We start from the raw sequence: 27,159 nt of genomic DNA, 5'->3' as shown, positions 1-27,159 counted from the left end.
GGGACCCTAAAGCTCATCCAGTTCCAACCCCCTTCCATAGGCAGCGACACCTTCCACTACACCAGGTTGCGCCAAGCCCCATCCAACCTGGTGGTGAACACTGCCAGGGATGGGATAAGGATGGATGACTCTGATTTTCCTCCCAGGCTCCTAGTGCACCACCACAAGGTGTTGGGGAAGGCAGGGCTGAGTTCTGCTGACATCTGGCTTGTGAACATCACGCTGGGAAACACGAGATGTCTTTACCAAAAACAGAAACAAAGTGAAAATTCTCCTAGCATTCTCTTCAGGTTTCACAGCAAATGGTGCAGCAAGAATTAACAATACTTCCATGTCTTTTGTCTGCAGTAAACACTGCATGCTGCACTGAGCTGCACAGACCACACTCAATCTGAGCTGACAGCTCAAGACAGTTTCCAACCATACCTCTTGTTTTTCCTGAGCTTGCAATGACATGAACAATCCCAAATAAGTGAGCTAGCAACTCAATTTTCAGCACACCTGGTTTGTTACTTTTCAGAAAAGAACAGCAACAGATAGCCATATTAGAATGAAAAAATCAGCGAAGCAGTTCTGGTTTTGTCTTTAAATCTAGGCAAATTTACAGCTAAATCTGAGCTTAAATTAAGAAGGTAGTAAGACTGACTGAAGGCAAATGCAGCCCAACATGTGAATGCCAACCAACCACTTCAATGTCCTTGGGCTGGCTTAGGCCATCCATGCTGCTCTGCACTGGTCCTTGTTTGCACCACCATCTGCTCTCAAGTAGCAGCAGCAGGTACTCAGTGCTGTCCTAGATGCCACTGATCTCATACCTCCTTCTGTGTCTGCAGAATTACCTAGCATACCCACTGTGGATCAGGTTAAGATTCAACAAACTCATTTTACTTTTGAAAAGAACAATGTCTCCCTTTTCAGGCAGATAATGTTACCAAGTTACATACGTTACCAAGTATGTTGTCTCCCAAACTGCGGTGAAAAGCATCAGTTTTCCTTCAGTTGTGTCAGTTACCCTATACCAATAGCTGCATTATTCATATTTGGTTACTATGACAATAAGGAATTTGCCAATGACAGAATAAAAGTCTTACTGTGGCAACTTCTCCAAAGGGATGAGAAGTCCCCAGAGCAAGGAGAACTACATCATTGCCAATGGCCTTAGTGAGACAGAAACTATTTAAGTGAAAAAGTGAGGAAAGGACATATCTGAAAGTCAAGCAAAATATTATTCAACTCTGCAAATTCACTGTAGTACTAATCAAGAAGATAAAAAGGGCCATGTGTTGTTACATGACAACCACGTGGCTGTGGGCATCCCGAGGCTTCTTTAAAGAGGAGAACACTCATATCAAGGTCATGAGTCAACATTTGTGTGTGTTGCCTTCCACAGCCTTGAAGCAACCAACATTTGTTCAGTAACTCAGTATGTCACCAATTCTGCGTACCTCTCACTAACCTGCCTTTTTGCACCCATGTGTGCAAAACAGTCCATGATGGGTGCTTAGATACCCGATTCCACACAGGCAGACATAGGAGATTGCTTACCCCATCCTAACCAAGGTTAGGGAGATGCATGTAATTAGAGGCAGCAGGGAAAGGCAAACAAATCTCCTCTAGCTGAGTATCTGTTCACTACAATACTGTAAAGTGCTTTACTCTGAATAAAAAGGGACCATAAAATGTTTGCATGACTTAACAAATAAAATGCTTATTCCATCGTACAGTTCATTCTAAGTGTGTCCCACAGCAATTTGAAGCAACCTGGGGATGATGTGTATCAGCAGGCTGGCAGTGGTCTCCAACAGGATACCTACCAGCCAGGAGTGGTGGAAATGCTACACAGAGAGACATCTGCATGTAGCACAGACCTGCTGAAGGTACACCTGAAGGTACATCTTCAAGCTAGCTAGTCTGAGTGGAGGACATCCACAGCAGCTGGAGTTCAAAGTGGGCTTATCTATGTCATTACTTGCTGCATGGCTGCATGTACTATACACTGCTGCTGGTTTTATGACCACAATACAAATGTGCCAGTTCATGCCCTTGGCGGTATATTCAGTAGAATCAGAGAATCATAGAATCATACTTAAAGTTGTTTCTCCTGAGTACTACAAGTAGAGTAAACATGGGGTGAGAATCTAACCTTATGTAGCCAAGGCATTAAGTAACACCGCGTAACACATGTAGCTCTAGAATTCAATTTTACATTGAAGGTGTCAGTAAAGAAAAGGAAGAATAATTTAAACACTGTCAGTAAAAGAGTCCTAATTCCCATACCGCCAGTGCCTCTAAGCACCTGTATGATTTCAGAGTTCATACTATCCTTTCAATAATTCCATCATCTCCCATAATTGCACTGAACACCACAGCTATCCAAGTATTCTAGAGTAAAATACAAACTTATGCTGGAATGCGTAGGCACGATGAGATACAATGCACCCCAATGGACAATGGCTGTGATTCAGCATGACTATTTCCCCCAGCAATCATTACCAGATGTTCCACAGGCACATTCTGGAAAGGCACAGACAGGAATTAACTGGCCTAAAGGAAACGTCAATTATGTCCCTAAGCAAGAACCTTGGATTTTAAGTGAGAATGACTGAAAACTGAATCAGACCAAAACTCCACCTTTCCCAGCATCTGCCTCTCTTGGTAACAACAACTGGCACAAATGAAGGGAAGGACAAGGCAAGTTTGTAATGAATGATACTTCCTCTGCATGCTCTCCTAGTTTCCAGCTATTTACAGATAAGGCTAACTCAGCTACACCTGGTAATCTTGTGCTTAATAGCCCCTAATGGACTTTTCTTCCTCGAATTCTTCTCACTTTTTAATCCCATGTAAACTTTCGCATCAAAACAACCTGCGGCACTAAGATCCCAGTTTACAGATGCTGTGAAAACAAATACTGCCTTTCATCTGTTTTGAGCCTGCCAGGTAATAACTTCGTTAGTGATTTCCAGTTCTTGTATGAGGAGAAATAATGAACAACTACTCCCTGCTTTGACACCCATGATCTAAGAAACCTGTATCCCAGATTTCTTCCATGTGGTTTGTTTTCCACAGTGCAGAGATTCAGGCTTCAGCCATTCCTCAATACAGAAATTGTTGTAAACCTTAAATTATATTTGCCATGTTTCTTGGCTTCTTTTCTGGTCTTTCCATCTTTTTTATTCCTGAGGGGGAGGGAGTGACGGTAGGAAGGACAAAGGAACACAAACCACAAAAAAACTGGAGATGTGGATGCTCCATGAATTTATTCAGTGCTATAATGATGTTTTCAGCTTTATTCTTTATTCCTCTCCTAACAGTCACTAACATTCCTAACACGAAGTTTCGTTTTTGAAGCCTATTTAGTGGTAATTTTGAATGCTATTTATATTCATAAAAAACAGAAAGCCTGTCTAAAGTCTTATTACAATGCCCTGAATCTCAGGAAACTTCTTTCTGCCCTGCTCTTCCTAAGGTTAATTTTGATGGCCATTACGTTCCACCAGGATTTTCTTCATTTCACCAGTGAGTCTAACTTATTACCTTCCATTCAAAGGTAATATCTAAAAGCACTTTGTTAGTATTTATCCTTTTTCTATCTCAAAAAATCATGTCCTAAAGTTTCTTGGAAGATGAGGGAGAACCTGGATCAATTCTCTCCAATGCCTGAGAGTCATTCTAGGTGTGACTCCCTGGGTATCAATGCTGGTCATTAGTCACTTGATAGAAGTAAGCAATTCCACAAATTACACAGGCTACTGGTGGCTTTGGATGTGGAGACACATCCAAAATGGAATGGATGTCTGTGCTCCAAAGCCATCTACATTGGTTAGGCTGCGTACCAAGTCCTGTTACAAACTAGCTAGTGTTGCACTGACAGGACACCATAAGCTCACTCTGCTAAAAGCATAGCACTGTCTACAGCCTGTCTTCATAAGAAGTCCTAAGCAGCAGAGCTACTACTAGAGAGCTCAGCTTGTGTTCAGTAATCGCTATTCTCACTGTCAGCAGCAGACACCAGTTTACAGCTCTTCAGTTCATCTGACACTTCCTCTTATAGTGGTCCCAGCTACCCACCCACCTCCACGGAGCTCCAATGGAAGCAATACTGTGGAGTATTTAATCCCCTATAATTTATCCACCCCAGGACTTTCAGGTTGAGACTGTGCACCAACTTAATACCTGCCATTAAGCATTCCTTGCCCTTTCACTTAAGTACTTCATCTGCTTCTACTTGCTGGAAATAATAAGCATTTCTCACGTTACTCTGACAACACAGCAGTGAAGAACCATATTCTGAACTCCCACCTTACTGACACTTCAATTTGTACCTATGAAAACCTCAGGTACTTGGAGGTCTAACCCATGTAAGTCTTAATCTTTTTTTTTCTAGTCTTTCCATAGGTTTCTAGGCTTGCAGAGACAGACCTGAAATCTCGTGAAGGCAGACTCTTGTCACAAGATCAGCATTAACTTGATTGATTGATTAACAGCATTTAATAAGCTGCTGCAAAAAGCCAGCTTATTAAATACAGGTACACAAGACTTCAGTGTGGACATACCTATGCATGATTCCAGAATCTCCTGATATAAAAGTACAGCTAAGTCTTGACAGAGAAATTTGGAGGAAAAGACAAACATTCCTCCCTCCTTCCCTCACCCTACTACTCTCTGCAGACTTGAAGGAGCATCACATGCACCCAAATACTCTGAGAGCAATACTGTACAACATGCTACATTTGAACATGCATTGAGTGATTAAAGTTGTCTAATAAAAGTATTTCAGGGCATATTCTTGATTGTCTCACACTTGGCCTACTGTCTAACATAGCTGACAGATGAAATTAATATTGCAATATATAGTTCCAAGTCAGGAAAGCAGAATACCCACATTCTACTTGCTTACATGAATATAAATTGATATAATCAATAAATTATTATAAGTTAAAACATATTTTTGCAATAGCATGAGGCATAGATGCTTATTGCCCATTCTTTCTCACAAAGAGAAATTAAGATTATCTGAAAATCCATTAGTAAAGTGAGAATATTAAGACGACATTTTTACTGTTAATAGAGGTATTTCTCCCAGCCTGCTCCTTCACTTCCTCTCACTTTTGGCTTCTCCTGCTAGCAGCCAGTAATTTCAGAAGACTCAGCAACTTTAATCACTGGACGGACTGTTAGTCAGTCAATATAAATCTGTTACTCTCTTCTTCCAGTGACAGAAAATGGTCTTTCTCTTGGAGGGATTGACCTGCAGAGAACAGAGTGTGAAATACTCGACAAAGAAGATACCCATACACATTAGAAATAGACAATTACAGGGCAAAATATCCTCATATTTAAAATTTACTTAGAGAGAGATGTGGTGACTTAGTTTGGATATTGACTAAACCATAAAATTCCCAGTTATTAACAATTTCTAATGATTTCAAGCAGATATGGAAGACAATAATGTATTGAGACTGTTTTCTCTGCATCCACGTCTTTCTTTGCATCCATCATACAATGGAAACTTGCGCTAACTAAAACTTCTGCCAGTCACAGCAAGCTGGATGCCTTGTTCAGTAACAATTACTGTGCACCCCAACAATGATAAAGTAGTCTTTTGTTTTGTCACTATTCAAAGCTGTAGCCCAGAGATGCTCTGTAGCTTTAGGAGAGTATCCCGGTTTGCAGATAGGAGGGAATGAAACCTGGATTTCATGCAAGCCAGTATGTTTGAGACCACTTTAAAGTCACGTGGTGAACCAGAATCCAGTCATTACTGGCAGGGCAGGAGCAGCAGGGACAAGGGCACAAGCATCAGCTCCTTCACTGAAGTCTCAGAAACCAGAAAATAGCCTGAATACTCACACAGCGTGTCAGTAACTGCAGTGTTTGCAAGGTGACAAGCACATGGTTTTGGAGAGAAAGGAAAGGCTGCAGTGCTGCTCTGTCTGTTGTGCCAGTGCCCTGGAATCTGTGTACTGGAACTCTGTACAGGTGAGGTCCTGGGGAGAAAGACGTGGGCGGGGGTCTGGGTCCAGACTCTTTCAGGCAGGGATTAGACTATTAAATTCCTTTTAATTAAGGAGCTACTCTGTGCAACTGGATTTGGATGAAAACATGCAGAGACTGGGCTGAGATCAGCCCTGAGGACGACTCGGGGGTGTTGATTGATGAGAGGCTTAATATGACCAACAATGTGCACCTGAAGCTCAGAAAGCCAACTGTGGCCTGAGCTGCACCAAAAGGAGTGTGGGCAGCAGGTTGAGGGAGGCGATTCTCCCTCTCTATTCTGCTCTGGTGAGACCCCATGTGGAGTAATACACACATCTCTGGGGCCCCAACATTTCTTTTTAGCATGGACTGAAAAATGTCAGTAAAGAAAACTATAAACATGCCTTTCTTCTTCTGACTCTAGTTTTGAATAAAGCCATGGATCCTTTCTGCAGCTCTTTACTGCTGATTTTCAAAGTTGTTATGAGGGTTTTGTTGTTGTTTTTTTAATTGGTGCTACCCAACTGTGAAGGGAATAAAAGAGAACAAATCACAGCTATGGGTAGGCAGTGCTCATAAACCAAGCTGGTCCACAACTTGGTGAGCAAGAAAAGCCAGTGGGGTCCTCCTCCTCACCTCACCTGGTTTATTAAACCCCAGGGACAATGGACTTCACTCAATCAGGAGTACAAAGGGGCAAGAGGGGACCCTGGAGTGCAAAGCAGATTAGGTTTTGCTTGTGCCAGGACAGGCTGTTGGGAGAGAGTAGATTAGGAGGGCAACTCTGCACTGCAGGATGATTCACAGGCTCATTGTTCCAATTCCCCGGGGATTAACAGACGTTTCTCTGATGAAATCAAAGTGTGCAGCAAATTTACATGACTGATGAACAGGTAACACAAGAATATTCTACTCATCTGTCTTCTAGATAGGCAACTGCAGTCCATAAACCAAGGTAACTCGAATATTCTTTACATGTATCTTATGCAACAAAATTTCTGAAGGTTTCCATTTTTTAAGTGTGCAACCTGAAGTATGACTATTAAAAACATATTTCAGTCTACGAGTCCTCAAAAATTATTCTAATAATCATTGCTGCTGAACTTTAACATTGTGATTCATCAGCTCAGTTCCAAAGACTTTCTCCATTCCCTGACTAGATTCCCAACCATCGCAATGAAAATGCACAAGGTTTCCTGCAACTGCTTCCTCCCAACTGCACTTCAGCCAATGATGAAGATACTTCCAATACCTCACCGATCTTAAACAGATGATGAAATCCAGGACATGCTCCTCTAAACACAAATGCTTACTTTCGCAACAGCTCTAATGCTTTGACCTCCCTGTTGTGAGGGGCTACATTTTAACAGCATCTTAAGGAAAGTAAAATCTGGAGCAAAATTCAGAGAAGATTTGTGATACAAACCATGGCACCTAAGGAGGAACTCCTGGCACTAAAGTTTACCCCCAGGGAGCTTGCCGCCTAGGTGTTTGCCACTACTCTCTGACTACAGTAAACTCAACTGAACAGAAGATAACAAGGACAATGAAAATAGTTTTACATTTTAAAAATGTAATAAAGTAAATCTAAACACCTTATTAAAAACAGCTGCCCAATAAAACATGATATTAAAAGGTTAAGTACCTTTGGATATTCCAGCAGGTCTGCAATCTCCAAGTTAAGCAAGAAGCACAGCAATCACAGAATACTTACGGTTGGAAAAGACCTTAAGATCATCTAGTTCCAACGCCTAGCCGTGGGAAGGATGCCTCACACTAGACCATGTCGCCCAAAGCTCTGTCCAACCTGGCCTTGAACACTGCCACGGATGGAGCATTCACAGCTTCCCTGGGTAACCCATTCCAGTGCCTCACCACCCTCACAGTAAAGAATTTATTCCTTGTATCTGCCCTGAACTTCCCCTGTTTAAGTTTAAACCCATTTCCCCTTGTGCTGTCACGACAGTCCCTGATGAAGAATCCCTCCCCAGTATCCTTGTGGGCCCCCTTCAGATACTGGAAGCTGCTCTGAGGTCCCCATGCAGCCTTCTCTTCTCCAGAGTGAACAGCCCCAACTTTCTCAGTCTATGTTCACAATCATCTCACCTTTGTGCTTCGCAAGACCACTGGCCCTGCTTAAGGAAAGTTCCCAGTGGAGAGCTACACAAGTCCCATGGTACACATCCACCTTAAAAGACTAACCACCATAAACCAAATCAAGTTCTTCCTCTCTTGAAATACAATCGAGAAAAAGCAAGAATACTATAGCTCACAGAAGTGAATTTTAGTGGCAAGTGAATACCAAGGAAGAACAAGAACAGACAGTATGAGGTTCTTGGCACTGGGAAAAGGAGCCTAGTATAGGCAGTAGTGCAGTTCCACTGGGAAAATGAAATGGAAAGGGCATGTTAAGGGAAGAAAGATGAGAAGAGCACGTGAAATGGCAGAGAGTGTAAAGCAGAACAAAGGCTGTATTTAGGTGAAACAGAACTGTGCAGGTGACTTCTTTTTACATGGCAGGATATGAGATACCAGCTAGGTAGATCACTAGTGTTTTTCTAACAGAGGACCTTAGGCTTCTAACATCACTCATTGCTTTTTCATTAACGTGGCCTTTCCTTTATTGTTTTGCTGCACTGCAGCCAAGTAGTTCTGTGCCTATGAAGACTATGCCTCTGACCTGAACACTGAAGGGGTAAGAAGTTTGTTCACAGAGCTTTCTATAATTATTAATTCACTGCCCAGTGGCTGCCTATTCCCCACTACATCTATTTTTAACAGCTACCGAATCCTCTAGAATACAGCTGCTCTTTGCATGTTTTTCTGTAGAGGAAGAACACATGAGACTTCAGTGCAGTGCACAGATACTTGACCAATACAATGACCTCTTAGCAAAATCTTATCATTTAATATGCTTTTATATTTGCTTTACACAATGTACTACAATTAACTAATGTTTTATCAGAACTCATAGTATCATAGAATAGAATACGAGGCTGGAAGGGACTGCAAGGATCATCTGGGCCAACTTTTCTTGACTAAACATGACCTAGACTAGAAAGCTCAGGTCCCTGTCCAGCTGAGTCAAGTGTCCAACATGGGGGAATCCACCACTTCCTCAGGGAGATGATTCCAATGACTGATTGTTCTCACTGTGAACAATTTTGCTCCTGTGTTCAATCTCCCCATAAGTAACTTGTACCCTCTACTTTCCATTTCACTTTGTGTAAAAAGAGACCCACCATCTTCTTTGCAGCCACCTTTTAAATACTGGAACATGGTGATAAGGTCTCCCCTGAGCCTTCTTTTCTCCAGGCTGAACAAACTCAGCTCTCTCAGCCTTTCCTCATATGGCTTCCAAATACTTGGATCACCTCTATGGCCCTTCTCTGCACCCCCTCCAGCCTGTCCACATCCTGTTGTATAGTGGGGATCCAAACTGAACACAGTATTCCAGGTGTGGCCTGACAGGCTCTGAGTAGAGTGGGACAATGACATCTTGATCTCTGTGGTGATGCCCTTGTTGATGTAACCCAGCATCCTGTTGGCTTTCTTTGCCACAGCAGCACACTGTTCACTCATATTGAGCTTGTTTTCCACCAGGACCCCCAGCTTCCTTTCCACAGAGCTGCTCCTCAGCCGGGTAGACCCCCAGCCTGTGCTGCACTTTTGGATGGTGTTTACCCAGACTTCTTGTACAAGAATTGTACAAGAGTAAAAGACATTACAAACCACTTGCCCATATCAACAAAATCACAGAATGGTTTAGGTTGGAAAGGACCTTAAGATCACCCAGTTCCAATCCTGTGCTGTGGGCAGGGATGCCTCCCATCAAACCATGTCACCCAAGGCTCTGTCCAACCTGGCCTTGAACACTGCCAGGGATGGAGCATTTACCACTTCTTTGGGCAGTCTATTTCAGTGCCTCACGACTCTCACAGTAAAGAACTTCTAACATCTTTTTTCTGTCTCAAGCAAGCCCCAAGTCATTACTTATAAATGAAGAGTCTAGATTAAACAACTGTATGACCTGAACTTTAAATTAAAGCCAAATGAGCTTATATACAGCAACATTTCATCAAAAAGACTATCAGCCGTCAATATTGCATGTTAAGCGACGCTAGTGGATCACATATCTGTACCTTTCATCATTTAGTTTTCTAAAGAAATACTAGTTTTGAAAGTCCTAATATGGTCCATAAACAGACCTTCTCTAGTCTGCTGTACTGGATAACCTACCTTGATCGCCATTTTGGAATATCTCTCAGCTGTGCATCCACCCAATTGCTTTTGCAGGTTCATTTTCAAGTCAGTTTTGCACACACACAAAAAGGCTAATTTAAATGAAGTGCTAGTGTATATGTGTTTGCACATTCAAACGCTGAATGGTACGCTTTATAAGATGACTGAAAACCCACTCCACTAACAGTGCAGAAAGGGCATAAGGGCTTGACATTTCTTCTTAATCTCTTGCATAGATTCCGCAACAGGAATAAAAAGGAATAAATGTTAAAACCCCTACAAGACTAATGAGCAGCTAATGCTGGGACGTAACACAGAACAGCAGAGAAAGCCGAAATCTTGTACCTACTATATCTAGAAACTTTTCATATATATAGATGCAATATACTCATGCATATATTGTCTACAGATGCTACATCATAAACCATGAATTGAGGCATTACAAGTAAATTTTTAAATTAGAAAATCTTTTCTTTCAGGGGAAAAAGAAAGCCATTAAATGAACACACTCAGAGTTGGCTTTATTGCTAAAATCAGACAAGACTTTTGCTTCAGGGAACTAATGAATAAGAACTTTCTTGAAGTAAAACAGTGAATGCAAACGCAAGATAAACTGGACAGACTAAACCTCAGAAATAAATTAAAGTGCTGACCCTACTTAAATTCCTTTGTGGTGTGATGGAAGATCTTTTTCTTCTTGGTTATGTAGGTCAAGGTAACATGGTTTCATTAAAATAAATTGGACTTTTCTTGTTTATATTTAAATCAGGCATTGACACCAGAATCATCTTGTTTTGTAATACTGTCTACACATAACCACCATGTCCCAGAGCAAATACTGTCCTCTTACTAGAATTTCTTGATGAGATTTGCAAGTTTCCCTCTTGATTGCTATCTCTGGCTCCTCAAGAGTTCCGTTTTCCCTTCTTTCTCTTTTAACCAAGAAGAAATCCAAGAAACTCAGATACAGGAACCTTCATCTTTTCCATTCATACTTTCCCTTCTGATAACTCACTCTGTTTCCTCTGCTACCCCTTCTTCTAACCTATCCAGGTAACAATAGCTTCAAGCTACCCATACACCTTGTTTCTAGCCTTCACTATACACATCTTCTTTGCTGCCTACAAAGAAGTTTTGCCATTCCCTTGCTTGCCCTCAGCTGCTTTCACTTACCTTCTATTTCTTCAACTCCACCTTTGCCTGATGACATTCATGGGACATCCATTTTAGTGAAGGTACATTAAAACTTTGCTACAGCCAGCTCCTGGAGCCTAATGCTATATCCCCAGCTATTGGCTACACATCAGTCAAAATGCTCCTAAAAAGCCTAAGTTAAGGGATAACTGAAGAGGTCTATAGTTTTCTTCAATTATGATAGAATTTACAGAAGCATAGGTGGGTGAATGAGAAAAGCAAGGAATGCCACATCATTATGGGCCAGATAAGGCCTCAAGAAGCTTAGGAGGTGATAGCTACAGTCCTAGGGACAACAGGATGTACTTACAGGTAGCCACACTGCAATGATCAGCACCATCTTTTATTCACGAGATCTTTGTGCAAACAATTCTAGTTTTGTGGATACTCTCTGGGCCATATGGGCATCTACTGTCTGTGCAGATTAAAAGCATCTGAAAGCAAGTGGGTAAATGTGAATTCAAACAAAATCATAAGATATAAAAAGTAACAGCATTTTGTTTGTCTTAAACTCAGAAATATTAAAAATGCTTGATCTAACTGTGGATAGATAGAAAAATCATCTAATTAATTTTAATTTCACTCAAACCACATATTTATTGCTTCTTCTAGTCCCATGCTGCAGTGATAATTTCCTGTAAATTGCATAGAGGAGATATCGACTCCCTATTCAGCGAGGATAACTCTTGAGAAGAGATGCATTAGAAAACACACTTATTTTATAGGAGGCAGACAAGTGGAGCTTGCTTCTCTATGAATAGTATTATTTAAAACTGAAGATCTTAAACTATGGCTATTCCTACACGGCAACGGAAACTCTGGATAGATTGTAGCTGAGCTCTTAATGATTCCTTTTCTTTCATTAGCTGTGGGTAGGAAGAGTAAGTAAAGGACTGCAAACGTATTCATGATTGTCATTAGCAAAAATGGCACTGTGCAAATCAATTTCCATGGATCCTGCTAGGATGGGCTTTCTAATTAGTCCATCATTAGACAGCGAACTTCTCACCACTTCTCAGACATCAAATAGTCCATCACCCCACCACATCGCCCGAGCTAACAAGGAGAATTTTAATGAAAGCAAGTCAAATTGGCTGCTACCACAGAAAGCACACAATAGGCTTTGCTATTAATCGTTCTCTACTCTCATTTCCATTCTGTATTTTAGTTTCTGTTCTTATAAACCTTTTGGTTTTCACCAATGTTTTTTAACCTCCTGTTACTAAAGAACAGAGCAGCTGCAACGTGGAGGGTGGGGAAAAAAGCACATATAAAACCCAAATAAGGTACAAGCTGAGACTGCTACTGGGTATTTCAGAGCTTTCCATCTTATGATGCTGAAGTGAAATGTCAGCTTGCTGCTTGTGGTTTTAAATGGAAGCAATCCGTGAAAAGCATTTGGCTGACTGGCTCAGCAGTGTGGTTTAGATGAGCTTCCAGCATGGTCATTCTGCTTTACATTGGGCAGATGCTCCATTCCAAATGGTGGGGTTTGGGCTTGAAAAACTTATCAGCAGGCACAAAAAAGGAAACTTCCTCAAGATTCAAAGTGACTTGACAAAAACACACACAAAGGAATGAATAAAAGAATGCCTGACACAAGATGTAAAGCCCCTTTGCAAACTGAGCTGTCATTTTGGTATTTGAGTGGCAACATCAAGTAGTTCTACTTTTTTAATTGAGAGGAAAATATTTAAAAGAATAAATTCTACATGGACATATCCCTCATTTAAAATAGCTGCTCCTGCCTGAAGGAAAATCTGCTGCCCTACTGTTCAGGCATAAGTCTGCTCATACCAATTTTCTGTTTCTCTGTATTTCACCTCCTTTTCTTCTTTATTACCAAGGACATTTACATGAAACAGCATTTTTGCTTTTAAGAGTTCATCTGTTCCTGCTGCTTACCCCCTCACCTGAAGTCATAATCCTTCGTTTGTGATGACATAATAATTTCCACTGCACCCAATTGTGATGCCACAAACAGAGGATTATGACTTTAGGTGGGAAATAAACAGCAGGAACAGATGAACACTTAAGAAACAAAGATCCTGTTTTCATGCAAATGTCTTTTGTCATCAAGAACAAGGTTAGAGAAATGCAGAAAATATACGATAAGAGCAAGCAAGCAGAATGGGTACTAAAGAGAAACTCTCTGCGTTTTCCAGGAGGCATTCAGCTGCTCTTTCAAATTAACTTCCTACATAACTAGGAATTTCAAATGCTCCTGAAACGTAGGTAACTTTGTATTTGATTGAATTGCCAACATAATGCGATCTGAATTATTGACATCTTCTCACCAGAAGGGCTGGCGCACTTTGCCAGGGGGACTCATGAGTGGGGAAAAGAAAAATCATCAGAAACAGGATCAAGGGAGGTTTCTGATGTCAAAGCTCAGCTTTTTTCTGCCCCTTCTTCAAACCCAAAAAATTCCCTTTCAAAATTATCACTACCCGAATAAATATTCAGGTGATGTGAGCAATGGGAGCAAGTAGCAGCGATTTGGGTTTTAATTTAGTTTGGATCAATTCTGTGGATGTTGCACTTATAATCAGAAGGCTGCAACGAATGGTGAAGCTCCCTCTAAATTCAGTCCGAAAGCAGCCTGTAAGATGTTTTCTGATAGGACACACCTAACAAAGCAGTGCAAACAGTTTTGCTGTGGTTAATGAATGGACAGGGAAAAAAAAATGCACCTGTGAAGGAGAAAAACATCTGAAATGATCATTCCTCCTGGAATAAAACCAATTCCTAAGCAAACCAATTCAAGAAAAACTATCAAAATTTTCACTATGGACCTTTTGATTTGAAAATCGTGTGTTCTAGGAATAAATAGTCAGAATGCGGGCTCAAAAGCATCTTCTATGTCAAAGGAAACAGTTTATGTTAATTCTATTAGTTTTCAGCTCGGTCACTGAATTTAGTATGTGGTCAGTCCTAGTGTCTACATTAAGGAATTCAGTGAACTTAATGAGGTTCTCACTGCAAGAGTTTTACGGATACTTTACTTCATAGAATGATGGAATGGTTTGGGTTGAAGAGACCTTAAAGCTCATCCAGTTCCAACACCTGCCATGGGCAGGGACACCTTCCACTAGAGCAGGGTGCTCCAAGCCCCATCCAACCCGGCCTTGAAAGCTGTCAGGGATGGGGCAGCCACAGCTTCTCTGGGCAACCTGTGCCAGAGCCTCAGCACCCTCACAGGGAAGAAATTTGGTCCAAACCAGCTGTGCTAGCATGGTGCAAAACTGATGTGCTTGTAACACCACCGCACTGGTGATCAGAACTGCTCTCCTGCTCCATGAGTAGGGGAAGCCTTCTTTTCTCTCCAGTAAAAATACCAGAAATGGGAGAGAAGGTAATGGGCGAGATGGAGACAACACATGACACACGGACAGTGCATTTGTGTGTATGCATTCATTTATTTCACTGTAGTAGGGCTTACTGTGAACTGATTTCCCAGCTGGGACTTTTGACCACACAAATCATTCTAGGCTCTCATGTGCAAACCGGTATGCCCGTCTAAAGCCTGGAACATGGCCTGACACACAAGCCAGGAGTGGGAGCAGAATGGGACAAGGTTCTCAGCATGCTGGTAACTCATGTTAAAAGGTCATCTGATGCCCTGAAATAGATTTAACAGACTGAAGCAGTTAACATTAATATTATTTTGCATTTGTTCCTTAATTTTCACTTTTCAAAGACACAGAGACCTTGACTCAGATCCATCCAGCCTAGTTTTAAGCAGTTGCTGAAAGCCCTGAATGAAAGGCTTAATTTCTCTCATCTTCCCACGCAAACAAGACCTCCAGAAGATGATTCACCTCAAGCTCTGAATCACCCTCGTGCCTGCAGCAGGAACAGTCATGTACACTTGTGGGAGAGCAACGTCTACAGGTACATACCACTCTGCTCTCCAGTTATTTCTCTTTCCAGGCAATCTAATTCCATCCCACAAAACTTCTTGCCTGTTCAGCTGTACAAAAGGCAATCTGTGATCTTTCAATGCTAGCAGCAAACTTTTCAGCCTGACACTCCCAGTGTTCAGACAAGCCTTCAATGCAGTCTCTGAGTAGCATGAAAAAAGAAGATTGTCCTGCTATTACATTGTCGGATTTCCTATCACTTTAAGGTCTAATTTCAGATACTATTTTAAATTAATTTAGACAAACTATACCTTTATCTTCTGTTCCTTATTTCATAACATAGATTGTTCAGGTTTTAAAGTAGCATTTTGCTGACTTAATTGAAATTCGGAAAGAAAAGGATCTGAGAAAGAAAGGGATGGGAAGTAAAAACAATTGTTTTAAAGCATGTCTTCTTGAAAATGTGGTTTTTCTTTGTGGCTTTAAACTGCCAGAGGGGAGATTTAGATTAGACATTAGGAAGAAATTCTTCACTATGAGGGTGGTGAGACACTGGCACAGGTTGCTCAGAGAAGCTGTGGCTGCCCCATCCCTGGCAGTGTTCAAGGCCAGGTTGGACAGGGCTTAGAGCAACCTGCCCTAGTGGAAGGTGTCCCTGCCCATGGCAGGGGGTTGGAACTGGATGAGCTTTAAGGTCCCTTCCAACCAAAACCGTTCTGTGACTCTAAAGCTGTTCCTTTAAGCCAGCAAGAGTGCTGGATGAAGCATAGAAATCAACTCTCTAAAAACTGGTCTTTAATAATTAAGTTACATAAATTGAACATAATTACATTTTACCAGCTGGGCATGTGCTGTGTGTCTTTGAATGATGAAGTCAGCAGTAAAAAGCAATACAGAATAGATGTTAAGGTAATTTCTATACAATTTTCCACTTACATTAAATGTGCCAAGATATTTAGATTGTAAAAGGGTCTTAAGTAAGTGCAAGAAGTTAGTTTATATTTAAAATTCATTTAATAGATAAATTAAAAAATGAAAAATTAAAAATTAAAACATCTCCTCTCTATTGTCACTTTGATAAAATGGGAAGGAAAAGGGACAATGAAATAATTTCATTCTCAAATTTGCTTGCAGTTTTTGATGTGACCCCAAGCCACAATTCTCAACTCATCACAGAGGAAAATTACCCATTCTTGACAGTCTCTAAAAGTTGGCATTCTTTATAAGGATGATTTTTGCTACTCGATCTTGTACAGAATTGTAGTGAGAAATTTGGAACTAGAAGGATCATTTATACTCGTTTACATACTTGTAAAGACATACACTGTTTACAAAACGGCTCATTCATAAAAACATTTGAGACACATCTGCAGTCCAATATAAACTGCAGGAAGAAGGAAAAACTAAACCCACAAAACCAGAGAGGCACCATCTACCCACTGTCCACAGAAGAATCAAGGTTTATGGTTTTCCTGAGAAAAAAACAAGAGCAGATGAGAAAGACATCCAACAATCAACCCTCCAGGATAACCCAACCTGCTCCACGACTCATTCTTCCTGTTAGGTGTACTCCCAACCTGAATCTACCTTACTAGACCAGATAGAGCTTTTCAGCACTTCTTCTAGCCACTCTGTATACGGAGTTGAGGTTCCTTTTCTTTCTTCAGTGGCCTTTTAAATGTGTGAAGATTATTTTGAAGATCCCATCTTTGAAGACCCCATCACCCCTCTCTTTAACTAAGCAGTCCAGATCCTTCAAATGTCAAGTTATCCAAGGCTCATCATCCTCACTGTCCTCTGCATTTCTTCCATCACTTCACCTCCTCCCTGAGCAAGGCTAGAACCAAACACCACACTCCAGTTGAGGGTTTAGGGATTATTCCATGAGTCTTCTTGTATAAACCCTCTGACCTCCTTCTATGCAAGTGCAACACTTTAACTTCAGTGGATTGCAGACTAAATACTAACGTCAGATCTTTCTTCTATAAAACTACTCAGAAGCCAGTTATTCTCTACTCTGTGTCTATGCATTTAATGCTCTTTATCATTCTGGAGTCTAGGAAACTGCACTTTTCCATATAAATCCTCCCAAACCACTTCTCCAACCTGCCAAAATGATAATTCTCACTATGTCCTTCAACATATTTGAAATCCCTCCTAATTTCATATAATTTGCAAATTTAGTAATTATAATCCAGGCGAGAGCATGAAGAACACTAGTGAAAGCACTGAGTATTACTGGTCCAGAACTGACCCTGCAGATTGCATCTCAGAGAGTGAATCAATGGGTACAGCGAACAAAGTGCTTTTGCACTCTTCATACTGGTCACTCAGCTCTTTCTCAGATATAAATACTACAACAAGAATCTCTGATTTTATTTCCCAAAACAGATCTATAACAGACACTCAAATTGCTCCCAAAATAATACCCAGATACTATTAAACATGTTATTGAAATTTATATTGGCAAAGGGAGCAATCTATGAGCTGCTCACCAGAGGACCTCCATCTCAAGCTTTATTAGAGAATGCATGCCTATATACGAGCAGATGTATCCTCACACACAGGGCAATTAAATTGAACTATTACCGAATGTAAGTGTTGAAAATTGACAAGCATCAGAAGAATCCAGTGCTTTAGTCTTTCCATAACCTTTCCAAAACCAGGGATTATGAATAGAAATGCACTATGTTCTTTGTAAATTAACTTTTCTATTCCTTGAGAAACATGAGGACAGGCTTACCTTTGGTTTCCCTATACCTCAAGTGAATCCAGGCATTTGATTACGTCCACAGAAATGAAGTATTTTGACAGCAATCATCAAGGAGGTGTCAAACAAATATTACATATGCATCCATCATTACTCCAGCTCGTTCTGATGTTATTTGACTTTAGAGAAATTGCAAAAATGGAGTCACTTCAGAAGCACCAGCTAAAGTGTATTACCTAATGAGAGGGCTTTACTGAGACAATTCCCTGGTAAAACCTCCTGAAGTAGATGTTTGGTGACCACCTACAGCAGAACCAAATACAGAACAGGGGATACCAACTGCTGGGCAAGTTAAGACTTTCAATCACACTGTTCCTGAGGAAAAATGTCTTTTTACTTTTCCTGGAACACTAAAAAACTTATCATTTCTTTTTTTTTTTCTTTTTTTTAAACTTAGGAATGCATCTAACTCATGAGAATTACTAACCCCATGTATTCTTCAGTGCAGTGACAGGTAGGGAAAGACACCTGCTAAAATACAATGGCAATAAAAATGTTAGATGGACACCTGCCTCCCTTAGAAGCCCAATACAGTATTGCTGTAATTCGCTCTCAATAGCTGACCATCAATTAATCTTTTCACAAGTGAGGTTTGTGGCCATAAGCATCTACTGATTTTAAAGTTAAGAATAAAACTGGAGAATAGCCACATGCAGAACACCTTTCAAAAGTGTATCACAAGAAGACCTTTTGCTTTCCACCTTAATCTCTCAAAATTTCTGTACTGAGAAAAGCCAAAAGAAAGTCCTTGCTAAATTCAAACCAGCATAAGCATTGCGGTAACTGCAGCAAAACCTGGCCCTACTGATGCACAGGGAGCTTTTCACCTTAAAGAGGATTTCACACATTCTAGGTTTCTTGAATCGAAAAGGAAATCAATGTTTACCACCCAGAGCAACATATGGAATTAGTTCCCATCCAACCTCTGAAAAGTCATTTATTTTCTATCCCTGAAAGAGCTTTACATCTCAGAAAGTTAAAATACGTTGAGTAAGGCTTCCAAATAATCTTTAATCCTCCATCTCAAAGCCTTCTGTCTACCTCCACAAGCTACATTTGGGTGAATAATAACTTTTCTGAAGGAGAATTGTATATTGTAAAAGCTTGTTTTTAACTGACTAATAAAATTGGAACCATTAAGGAAAGAGGCCTTTGCTTTCAAGGGCCAAAACATTGGAAATTACTTCCCCCTGTAACACCCAATAGAAATTAATTATTTTGTCATTTATAATCAAAATATTTAATCAGATAAAAGTCACATGCTACAATTCCTGTCAATGGGAATCAAAAAATCAGGAAAAGATGCAATGTAACTACCACAAATGTAACAGGGAAGCTTACACGCTAATAAAGCTGATGCTGCAAAATCCGTTTGCATTTAGGTCTCTACCCCATGTTACGTTGTCATTTATGAAAGCGAGATGCATCACAAATTTACAAGAAGCCAACAGAGCACTCCAGCTGGATGTAGATACAGGTGACAGAGGAGATCAGAAACATATATTGACCCTTCTGTCAGAGGGCAGGGTCAGGAGGAGGGAAAAGGATTACACCTTGCCATTTTAACTGCATTCATAAAAGCAGAGATTGGAAAACAAACTACTTTGGTGTTTTCCCAATGAATAAAACATTCCAATTCTAGCAGAGTCTTTCCAGCACCACTGTTAAACACTCGGGGGGGAAGCAGACATCAGGTTCTTATACGCTCAGGAGTCACTGAAAGCTGTTCTCCCCCCAGTACCAACACAGCCCTGCTCCTCTATCTAGTTACACATTATGAAAGAAAAACATTATGGATACTAACACACAAGCTTCCCAATGGGCTCAAATCAGAAACTCACCTGATGTTTTACAAGATCAACCCCTATCTCGTCAGGCACTGATGAGCATAACGAAGGCAAGAAACGTTAAGGGATGACAGCGTGAGAGCTACGGCTGCACCATGAGCCCAATGCTTCAGTTCTTGAGTGTAATTTTAATGCGAAAATCTCGACACAATTACTCACATTTAAAATCTCTTCTGCAGAATGTTCGCAAGTTTTTAGCCTACTTCTTAAAATTTAGACAGAAATCCAACAGCTTGAGAAGCTGTAACTTCTTCATCTCATGGAGAGTTCTGGATCTAGAAAGAAAAAACTCTCCAAAATACTCTTCATGTCTACTTCAATGGACTAGACTGCAGTTCCTGTGAAAACTACTGATTTCAATTTAGCATGATCAGATTTATTTGAAGAAATACAGAGATTTATGTTTTAATTTCTAAATCATCTTTAGAACAAAATAGGATGGCAATATTATTGGGGAATGCTGCATTATTAAAACTATAAATCCCTCCAAAATGAAAATAAGTGATACTATTTTCTTCCAGTGCTGAAAATGGTAAAAATGGTTTCCCTAAAGTTCAGCAGAAAATTTAATACCTTATTAAAGTAAGTGGTTTCATTTTAACACCTTATTCAATTAAAGCGTTTTGTTGCTTCTCTGAGGAATAAGGGGCACTCTAAAGACATACCAGTTTGGAAAGCCCATGCTCAACTCTTACTCAGCAAAGCAGTCAAATTCATGTCTTACAACCAACAAGTGCACAAGGTACCTTTAACTGGATTTAAATGCTGTCTTCTGAAGCATCCAACTAGCAGGCCTGCTTTCCTAAATCATCACGGAAGTGACCCAACAATTAAAAGGTGCTCATATACCACACCAGAAGATGAAATTACAATTTAAGCAGTATTGCTAAATTAAGAATTAAATTGCCCACAAATGAGTGAGGTTTAAGGGCATTTTTCTGCTCAGGGTTTTGTTTGTTTTGCTAACTGCAGGAAGAAAAGCTTTGCTACTACTGAGTTCATTCAGGGCAACACTGTCAGAGCCCAGCATGAGCGTGTTCCTGCGCCTAATTGGAAAAACAATCAATCAACTGCTGCTCCTGCTCAGATTTACAGCAGAATTATTCAGTCTGATTTCCAACAGAAAATAAGAGTACATTATGACTGCCCATCCTCCAACCCCTCATTCTTTCAAGGTATTCTTTCCCACTTCCCTTCCTCCAGCTGCACATGAAGATAACTCCTTTCTCTTTTTTTTTCTTTTTACATATATATATATGTATGTATATATAAAATAGACTTACTATATATATATCTCCATTCACAGTCTATCACTCATTATTTAGTTCTTTGACACACTTAAACTTTATGATTATCTTAATTTAAATTCCACAGCCTAGAAAGAGTATGTGTAGTAGCAAGATATCCAACCCTTTGTTTCAGTGGTTCCTGGGAAGTCAAGCTGGGGGAGCAGACAGAACACAGCACAGCCCAGGTCCCGTCTATACCCTGAGAAACCCCACTGCACAGGAGGCCACCAGCATGCAGGTCACAGCTTTCTGGGGAAAAGAACAACACGTTTCTGTGTTAGGTCTCTTTCTTGGACAAGATTTACAGTACACACACTTTTTTTTCAATGCAGAAAGCAGACATTCATTTGAAAATGGAATGCTTTAAGCAAATGCTTCAGCTTGTGCCAAGGTTAAACTCATCTCTGTTGTGTGACCACTTCAACATGATTTGCAAGCTTGCCTGTGCCTCCAGTGATAAGCTCCAAACACATCCTCACCTTCCTTCCAGCTCCGCTTCAGTGTTTACACTCCCCCTGCTTCGACTGCTGCTTCAGAGCCGCATGGCAAACCTCAGCTCGGCACCCTTTCCTTTCCCTTTACAATGTGTTCCTTTTCCTCCTGCTGGTTGTGATGGCCTTCCTTCCTCAGATTTCCCTTCTGAAAGCAGCCTGCCCCTTTGTTTTCTTCTAACATCCCTATCCTTCCGGCAGCTGAACAAGAAAGCAAAGAAATGGAAGCAATAATGTATCATAATTTAGCAATGGTGCAGCTGGTGCATAGGCTTGAGAGCCCCTATCTGTCACACTTCTAAGGCAAAGATGAAGAGAATATCTTTTCTTGTCACTTTCTCACCCAGCAGGAGAAAAAATACTAATACAGAAAAGGTTCAAAGGCAAGGAGAAAACAAAGACCAATTTCAAAAGGCAGCAAATACCTGTAGTTGTGCTCCCAGCACTGACAGGAGGGAGTTTGCAGCATGAGGAAGAAACACACATCTGCTGACTTTGAGAAGCTATAAAGCAGATTTGTTTCCATTTCTTCTCCATATGATTTGGGTGCTCAGTAGGCATCTGTGTGTGTGCTTCAGGACAGATTTGCAAATGAACAGTGTTTTGACCTTGGTAGCACCCATGCAGACCCAAGCAAAACCTACTCCGCTTTTACTCCAGTGTGTGAGAGGACGTGATTTGCTGTCATCACAATCCTCCCACTCCCGATTTTCATTCTCTCCTCAGAGAGACTATGCACTAATTGCTCAAGCAAGGAGACGGGAAGGTAAGACACCAGCCTGATTTCAGGATGGATATGTAGTACAAAAGCAGCAAAAAAAGATGTGAGTAAATCACGAAAGCTTAAAAAAAGCTGCAGAGAGACAGACCAGCCAGCTGGAATAGCTCACGAAGAGTGGGAACACAGATGACTCCAGTCTAACCTTGCTGATCCCCTCAAACGCAGGCTCAGGAAGGATTGCAGCCAAACACTTCCCAAATCTCCTATCTTGGTTTTGAAAGCAAACTTGCTGTAAGGTAAAATTCTGCTTAATGTTCTGGAATCCACTTTTCCTCCCAAGGGCAGCAGGGCATGGGTTTGAGCAAATGTGTAGAGTAAGGGTATAGAAGGCAGACAAGGCTCCAAGATAACTGGGAAGTTGTCCTTATAGACTGGGCTCCCTGCAGGGAAAGAGCTTGGGAAAGTAGTCCAGGAGAGCTTCTGGCTTCTCCCTTCCCAGCTCTTAAATTCCTTAATGTATTGCAGCCCATCATTTCTGAATATTGTTCCAGGCACCTGTAAAGCCTCATTTGAAATATTTTACCACCTCTCTGGTAATTTACATGCAAAGAAGAAGAGATGAAACAGGGAAAGTTGCAAAGAAAGGTTACAAGAATGATTAGAGTGATGGAGTCTCTTTAATAAAAAGAGAGAAAAGTGACAAGAAATTACAATTATTCCTTTCAAATACGGGTAGGGTGGACAGATGGGAGAAACAGGCAGGCAGAACTATGAACTTTTTCAGTCAAAGGACAATGCTTCAGGTGGGAACCAAGTACTATAAAATGGCTGCATCCCAGTTCAGACTGGAAGTCAAAATGAATGAAGAACCTAGAATGAAACTCTAGAAAGGTTTTCCTGTATTTAGAAGGTGGAGAGGGAGCAAGAAACACGGTGTCTGAAGACATCCTGAAAAGCTGTTGAGGAAACAGTGACTGGCTCTCTGAAGAAGGCTTTAAAGAGCACAGCATCAGTTTGTTTTCAGTGGTTTTATTTTCTACAAATACCAAATTCATGTATCCATGAGTCATCTGGAGACTTCAAAACAGAAGTCTTCCTCTTCCTGGTCCATTCCTTCTCTCTTTTGAAGCCCTAGAGAGTGGTCAGTTGGGCAGAAAGCTGGGTAGGATGTGTTGCTGTTCTTGGTGCAATTACACGGACAGCAGCTCAAGTGACAGAACCTGCTCATGTTTGATGTTAGATCATTCACAAAAATGTGGAGTGGGAGGAAACACTGCGCCACCACTTCCGAGCTCAGTCAGAACAGTAGGAGATTTTTTTGCTTTTGATTTTGCATCCTCTATAACAGGGTATACAGTCTAATCCCTGGGTTAATCTACTAACATTATCTAATTAATACTAGCAAATACACAGGCATAAGACTCTAGTGATACTCTCAAACTCTCTCGTTCTGCTTTATGGCACATTACAGCTGCAACATTTGATCCTTTATTACAGATTATCAATTCATACTACATAGTTAAGATGCACGCTATCACCCATAATATGTAGAGTTCATATTCTGTGCGCACTTCTAAGCTTAACACAGTTGCTGCTGCTATGGAAGAGCACACTCAATGACACGCCAGTCCCTTCTATCCATATACTCATAGGAACATACAATAACAGTGATAATGCTGTTCAACTTGAGTCCCTTGCTAACAGTTACCGAAGCCAGCTCTTCTGTTTTTACAGCATGTGCTACACAGAGGTGTTAAAGTGAAGCAATTTAAGTGCTACTATACATTTAATCAGATAAAAACAAGCAGTGAACATTACCACTCTAGATGCATCACTGGAGTTCAAAGGCTTTTCATTATCCAGCATATTTCACTTACTTTTACCTGATAGTTTTAGAAGTGCCTTTAAAAATCACATCCTCCTTCATTACAGATATTCAAAAGCAATCCTTTGGGTTTCTTTTAAAGGCTGAACAGCACTAAAACACATGGATGTAACCAGCTTGGTGATGGGCATGACTCCTGGAAAGCAACACTCCCAGGGTGCTCACCAATTCTATTGCAAGCTCACACATGCAGAACCTGGCTGTTTAGTGGGATCTTTCAGCCACATCTGTGTACACTGCAGGGAGGGCTGTTACTTCTGTTAGCAGATGGCAGCTGACCATTTCCGCGCGTTGTCCAAGTGGGAACGGAATATCCACAACAATGACTGAAACTGGAACAATTTTACAGGTAGCATTGGAGAATTACATTAAGAAACAGCTACAGAATGACATTTAACTTCCTATTCACTTCTCTCCCCAGCTTTCACTTAAACACCACTTCCAACCAGCTTTTTATGTCTTACACAATAAGGATAGCCTTGCTTTAACAGGCCATGGGTCGTTATGCTGCACATCACACCTCTGAAGACAATCTCTGGATCATTTCTCCTCTCTCTTCTTCCAACACTGCTTTACAAGAGCATTGCCTGAGCAGGTCATACAATCCTGCCCTGGGAACTGAACTATGTGGAGACCCCAAGACCACTCTCTTCTGCAGGTAGCTAAAAGACATCTCCATCCTTCCACAGAACAACAGGCAAAGTCTTTGCCCAAGATCAGTAACTCAGGAGAAAGCGGGGTTCCTTTACCAAAAAAAGCACTATTTACAAAAGGTGCAAACACCTTTCCAGGATAGGAGCTGGCATTTCTGTTCAAAGGCCCTAGAGAAACCTGACCTGACAGACTGGTCAAAACCAATCCTTTGCCAGCAAAAGGAAAGTGCATTCTGTGAAGTTGTAACTAACAGTGTACAGTACTTCCATGTTTGTTGCAACTTCCTAACATTTATGGATGCACAGGAAAACTCTGCAAGATCTTGTGTTTAAGTGTTTTTAAATTGAAAGGCAGAACAGCAGAGGCGAGGAATACAGTTGGACATAACTTGTCCAAAACCTAAGGAGAGAGAGGGGTTGAGAGAACAAATCCCCAAACCTCACTCGCATGCTCAAATTGCATCCACCCCACTGAAGGCATGAACGCTTCTATGCTCTGCTCGTGCTCTGGCAACAAATCCACTGTCTCTACAATCTGCACAAAGAAAAGGAACAAAGGGTCAGTACCAGCCACTTGCATGGCAGTGCTTAGTTAGCATGAAAATGTATGCAAACCCAAAACCAAATACCCCCATGGACTAAAAAAATGTGTCTAAATTTCATCAATCTACTCAAAGTATAAATGATACCCCTGAGTCCGAAACAGGTGGAAATCAATTTAGTTAGTCCATTGGAGGGAGGAATCAGTGCTGCAGGCTTACAGGCTCCCTAAACTGTTCCATTATTACAATTGCTGGCTTAGTATGCGGTGATCAAAACAACCCTTTCCCTAATGTCATGAGAATTCAGAGAAAAGGAAGCAAAATGAGAAGAGGCAGCCATGAATAACAAAAACCACACAGGAAAAGACACATGAACACAGAAAAATATTTACAGATTTGAAGGTAAAGGATATTAGATGCCAAGATAATAGCCTGCCAATACCTTCAAAGTGTCTTTGGAGAGGCAGTAAAATACACTATTCAAGGTGTTAGCAAGAACATAACTGTGGAGAAAACTGAGCCTTGCTACTATGAAAAGCTGGCAGAGTTAGAATGTGAACACGACACACTCTTCAAGGCAAGAGGGCAAGCATCTACTCCTGGATAAATACGCAGAAATAAAATAGGTAAGCTTTCATAAATATTCAGTACAGACAACCTCACACACCACAAGGACTCGGAAGAGAAGAGACTATTAACCATGTCTTCACTACCTCTTATACCTGCCATGAAGTTAGTCTGGAAAGTCTAACCAAGAGCTGAAGTAGGGCCATCTGTGGAGTTATTTCAGCAGTGATCCAAAAGAAGCCTTGCCTCTCCTCTTCTCCTTGCATTTTTGCCTACTCTCACAATAATTCTGGTTTCAGACCTTGCTCTCCACATGTTTCCCAAGAGACACTGAACAAACCACATGTTAACAATTTAAATACCATTCAGTGTCCCAGACACCCAATTAATCCAATTGGGTCGTAACTTTTAGTCATAACTTTGGGTTATGACTAAGCTTTTATTTTATCCTACCACCAAGAGGCTTTTATACCAAATCACACCCCACATCCCCCCTCCAAAGAGTCTGGGCATCGCTTTGGAAATTATCTAGCATTAACTTTGCTGTATTTCTGAATATAAACAGAACCTATGGAAGCGACTGTCTGTAGGTAGAGTCTGCTCCTTGGTGGCACTGCCTTTTTTTCTACAGAGGATTATACGTGCTATGTAGGAAGCATAAGAAAACTGAAAAGAAGAAAAAACAGTTTCTCAGGGATCCACCTTAGCTTTAAGCTGGCAAAGCTGCATTTCACAGTGGATACTCAGGGGCTGCATGCTCTGCTGAAGTCAGTGCTGCAAACAACAGTCTTCAGCTAGCACAGCTTTGTTCTGCTGGAAGCACCCTTAAAACACCATGGTTACTTAGGGAACAAGGACTCCTAGTGCATCTCCTAATGTTATATACTGGTCATGAGCAGTTGACCTGAAGCTCTCTTATCTGTTGCATTCAGCAGTGTAGATGGGACTGTTCCAACTCAATACTTCCTTGTCTGTTCTTGCCAACCTGGCTGGTTTTCCCTTATTTTCCCCATTCAAGCAAAACCCCAGCTAGAAATCAAATGCCTGGCAAGTAAACTCACCCATCCTGTGCTTCAACACACAGCAGCTGCAGATTTAGAAGCTAATTCTCTTGTT

The 27,159-nt window shown here is 41.0% G+C and overlaps 1 protein-coding gene across 4 annotated transcripts in view; it reads right to left on the bottom strand.

Annotated features, from left to right (window-relative positions):
- The window catches only part of LOC130596426 (transmembrane protein 263-like), a 196,685-nt gene that overhangs the window by 113,298 nt on the left and 56,228 nt on the right, over positions 1-27,159 (bottom strand). Inside the window, exon 2 of one of the 4 annotated variants that reach the window (XM_057404011.1) lies at positions 15,318-15,480. The exons of the other annotated variants lie outside the window; for them this stretch is intronic. Within the exon in view, the coding sequence (XP_057259994.1) occupies positions 15,318-15,363 (46 nt within the window). The 5' untranslated portion in view covers positions 15,364-15,480. The remainder of the gene's footprint in view (positions 1-15,317; positions 15,481-27,159) is intronic. 4 annotated transcript variants of the gene reach the window in all.

The sequence above is a fragment of the Pezoporus wallicus genome, unplaced genomic scaffold (assembly GCF_028554395.1).
Source record: "Pezoporus wallicus isolate ANWC-B61680 ecotype Strahan unplaced genomic scaffold, APGP_CSIRO_Pwel_v1 contig_8673, whole genome shotgun sequence".
Classification (NCBI taxonomy): domain Eukaryota; kingdom Metazoa; phylum Chordata; class Aves; order Psittaciformes; family Psittacidae; genus Pezoporus; species Pezoporus wallicus.
This window is presented reverse-complemented; position numbering and strand designations above follow the sequence as displayed.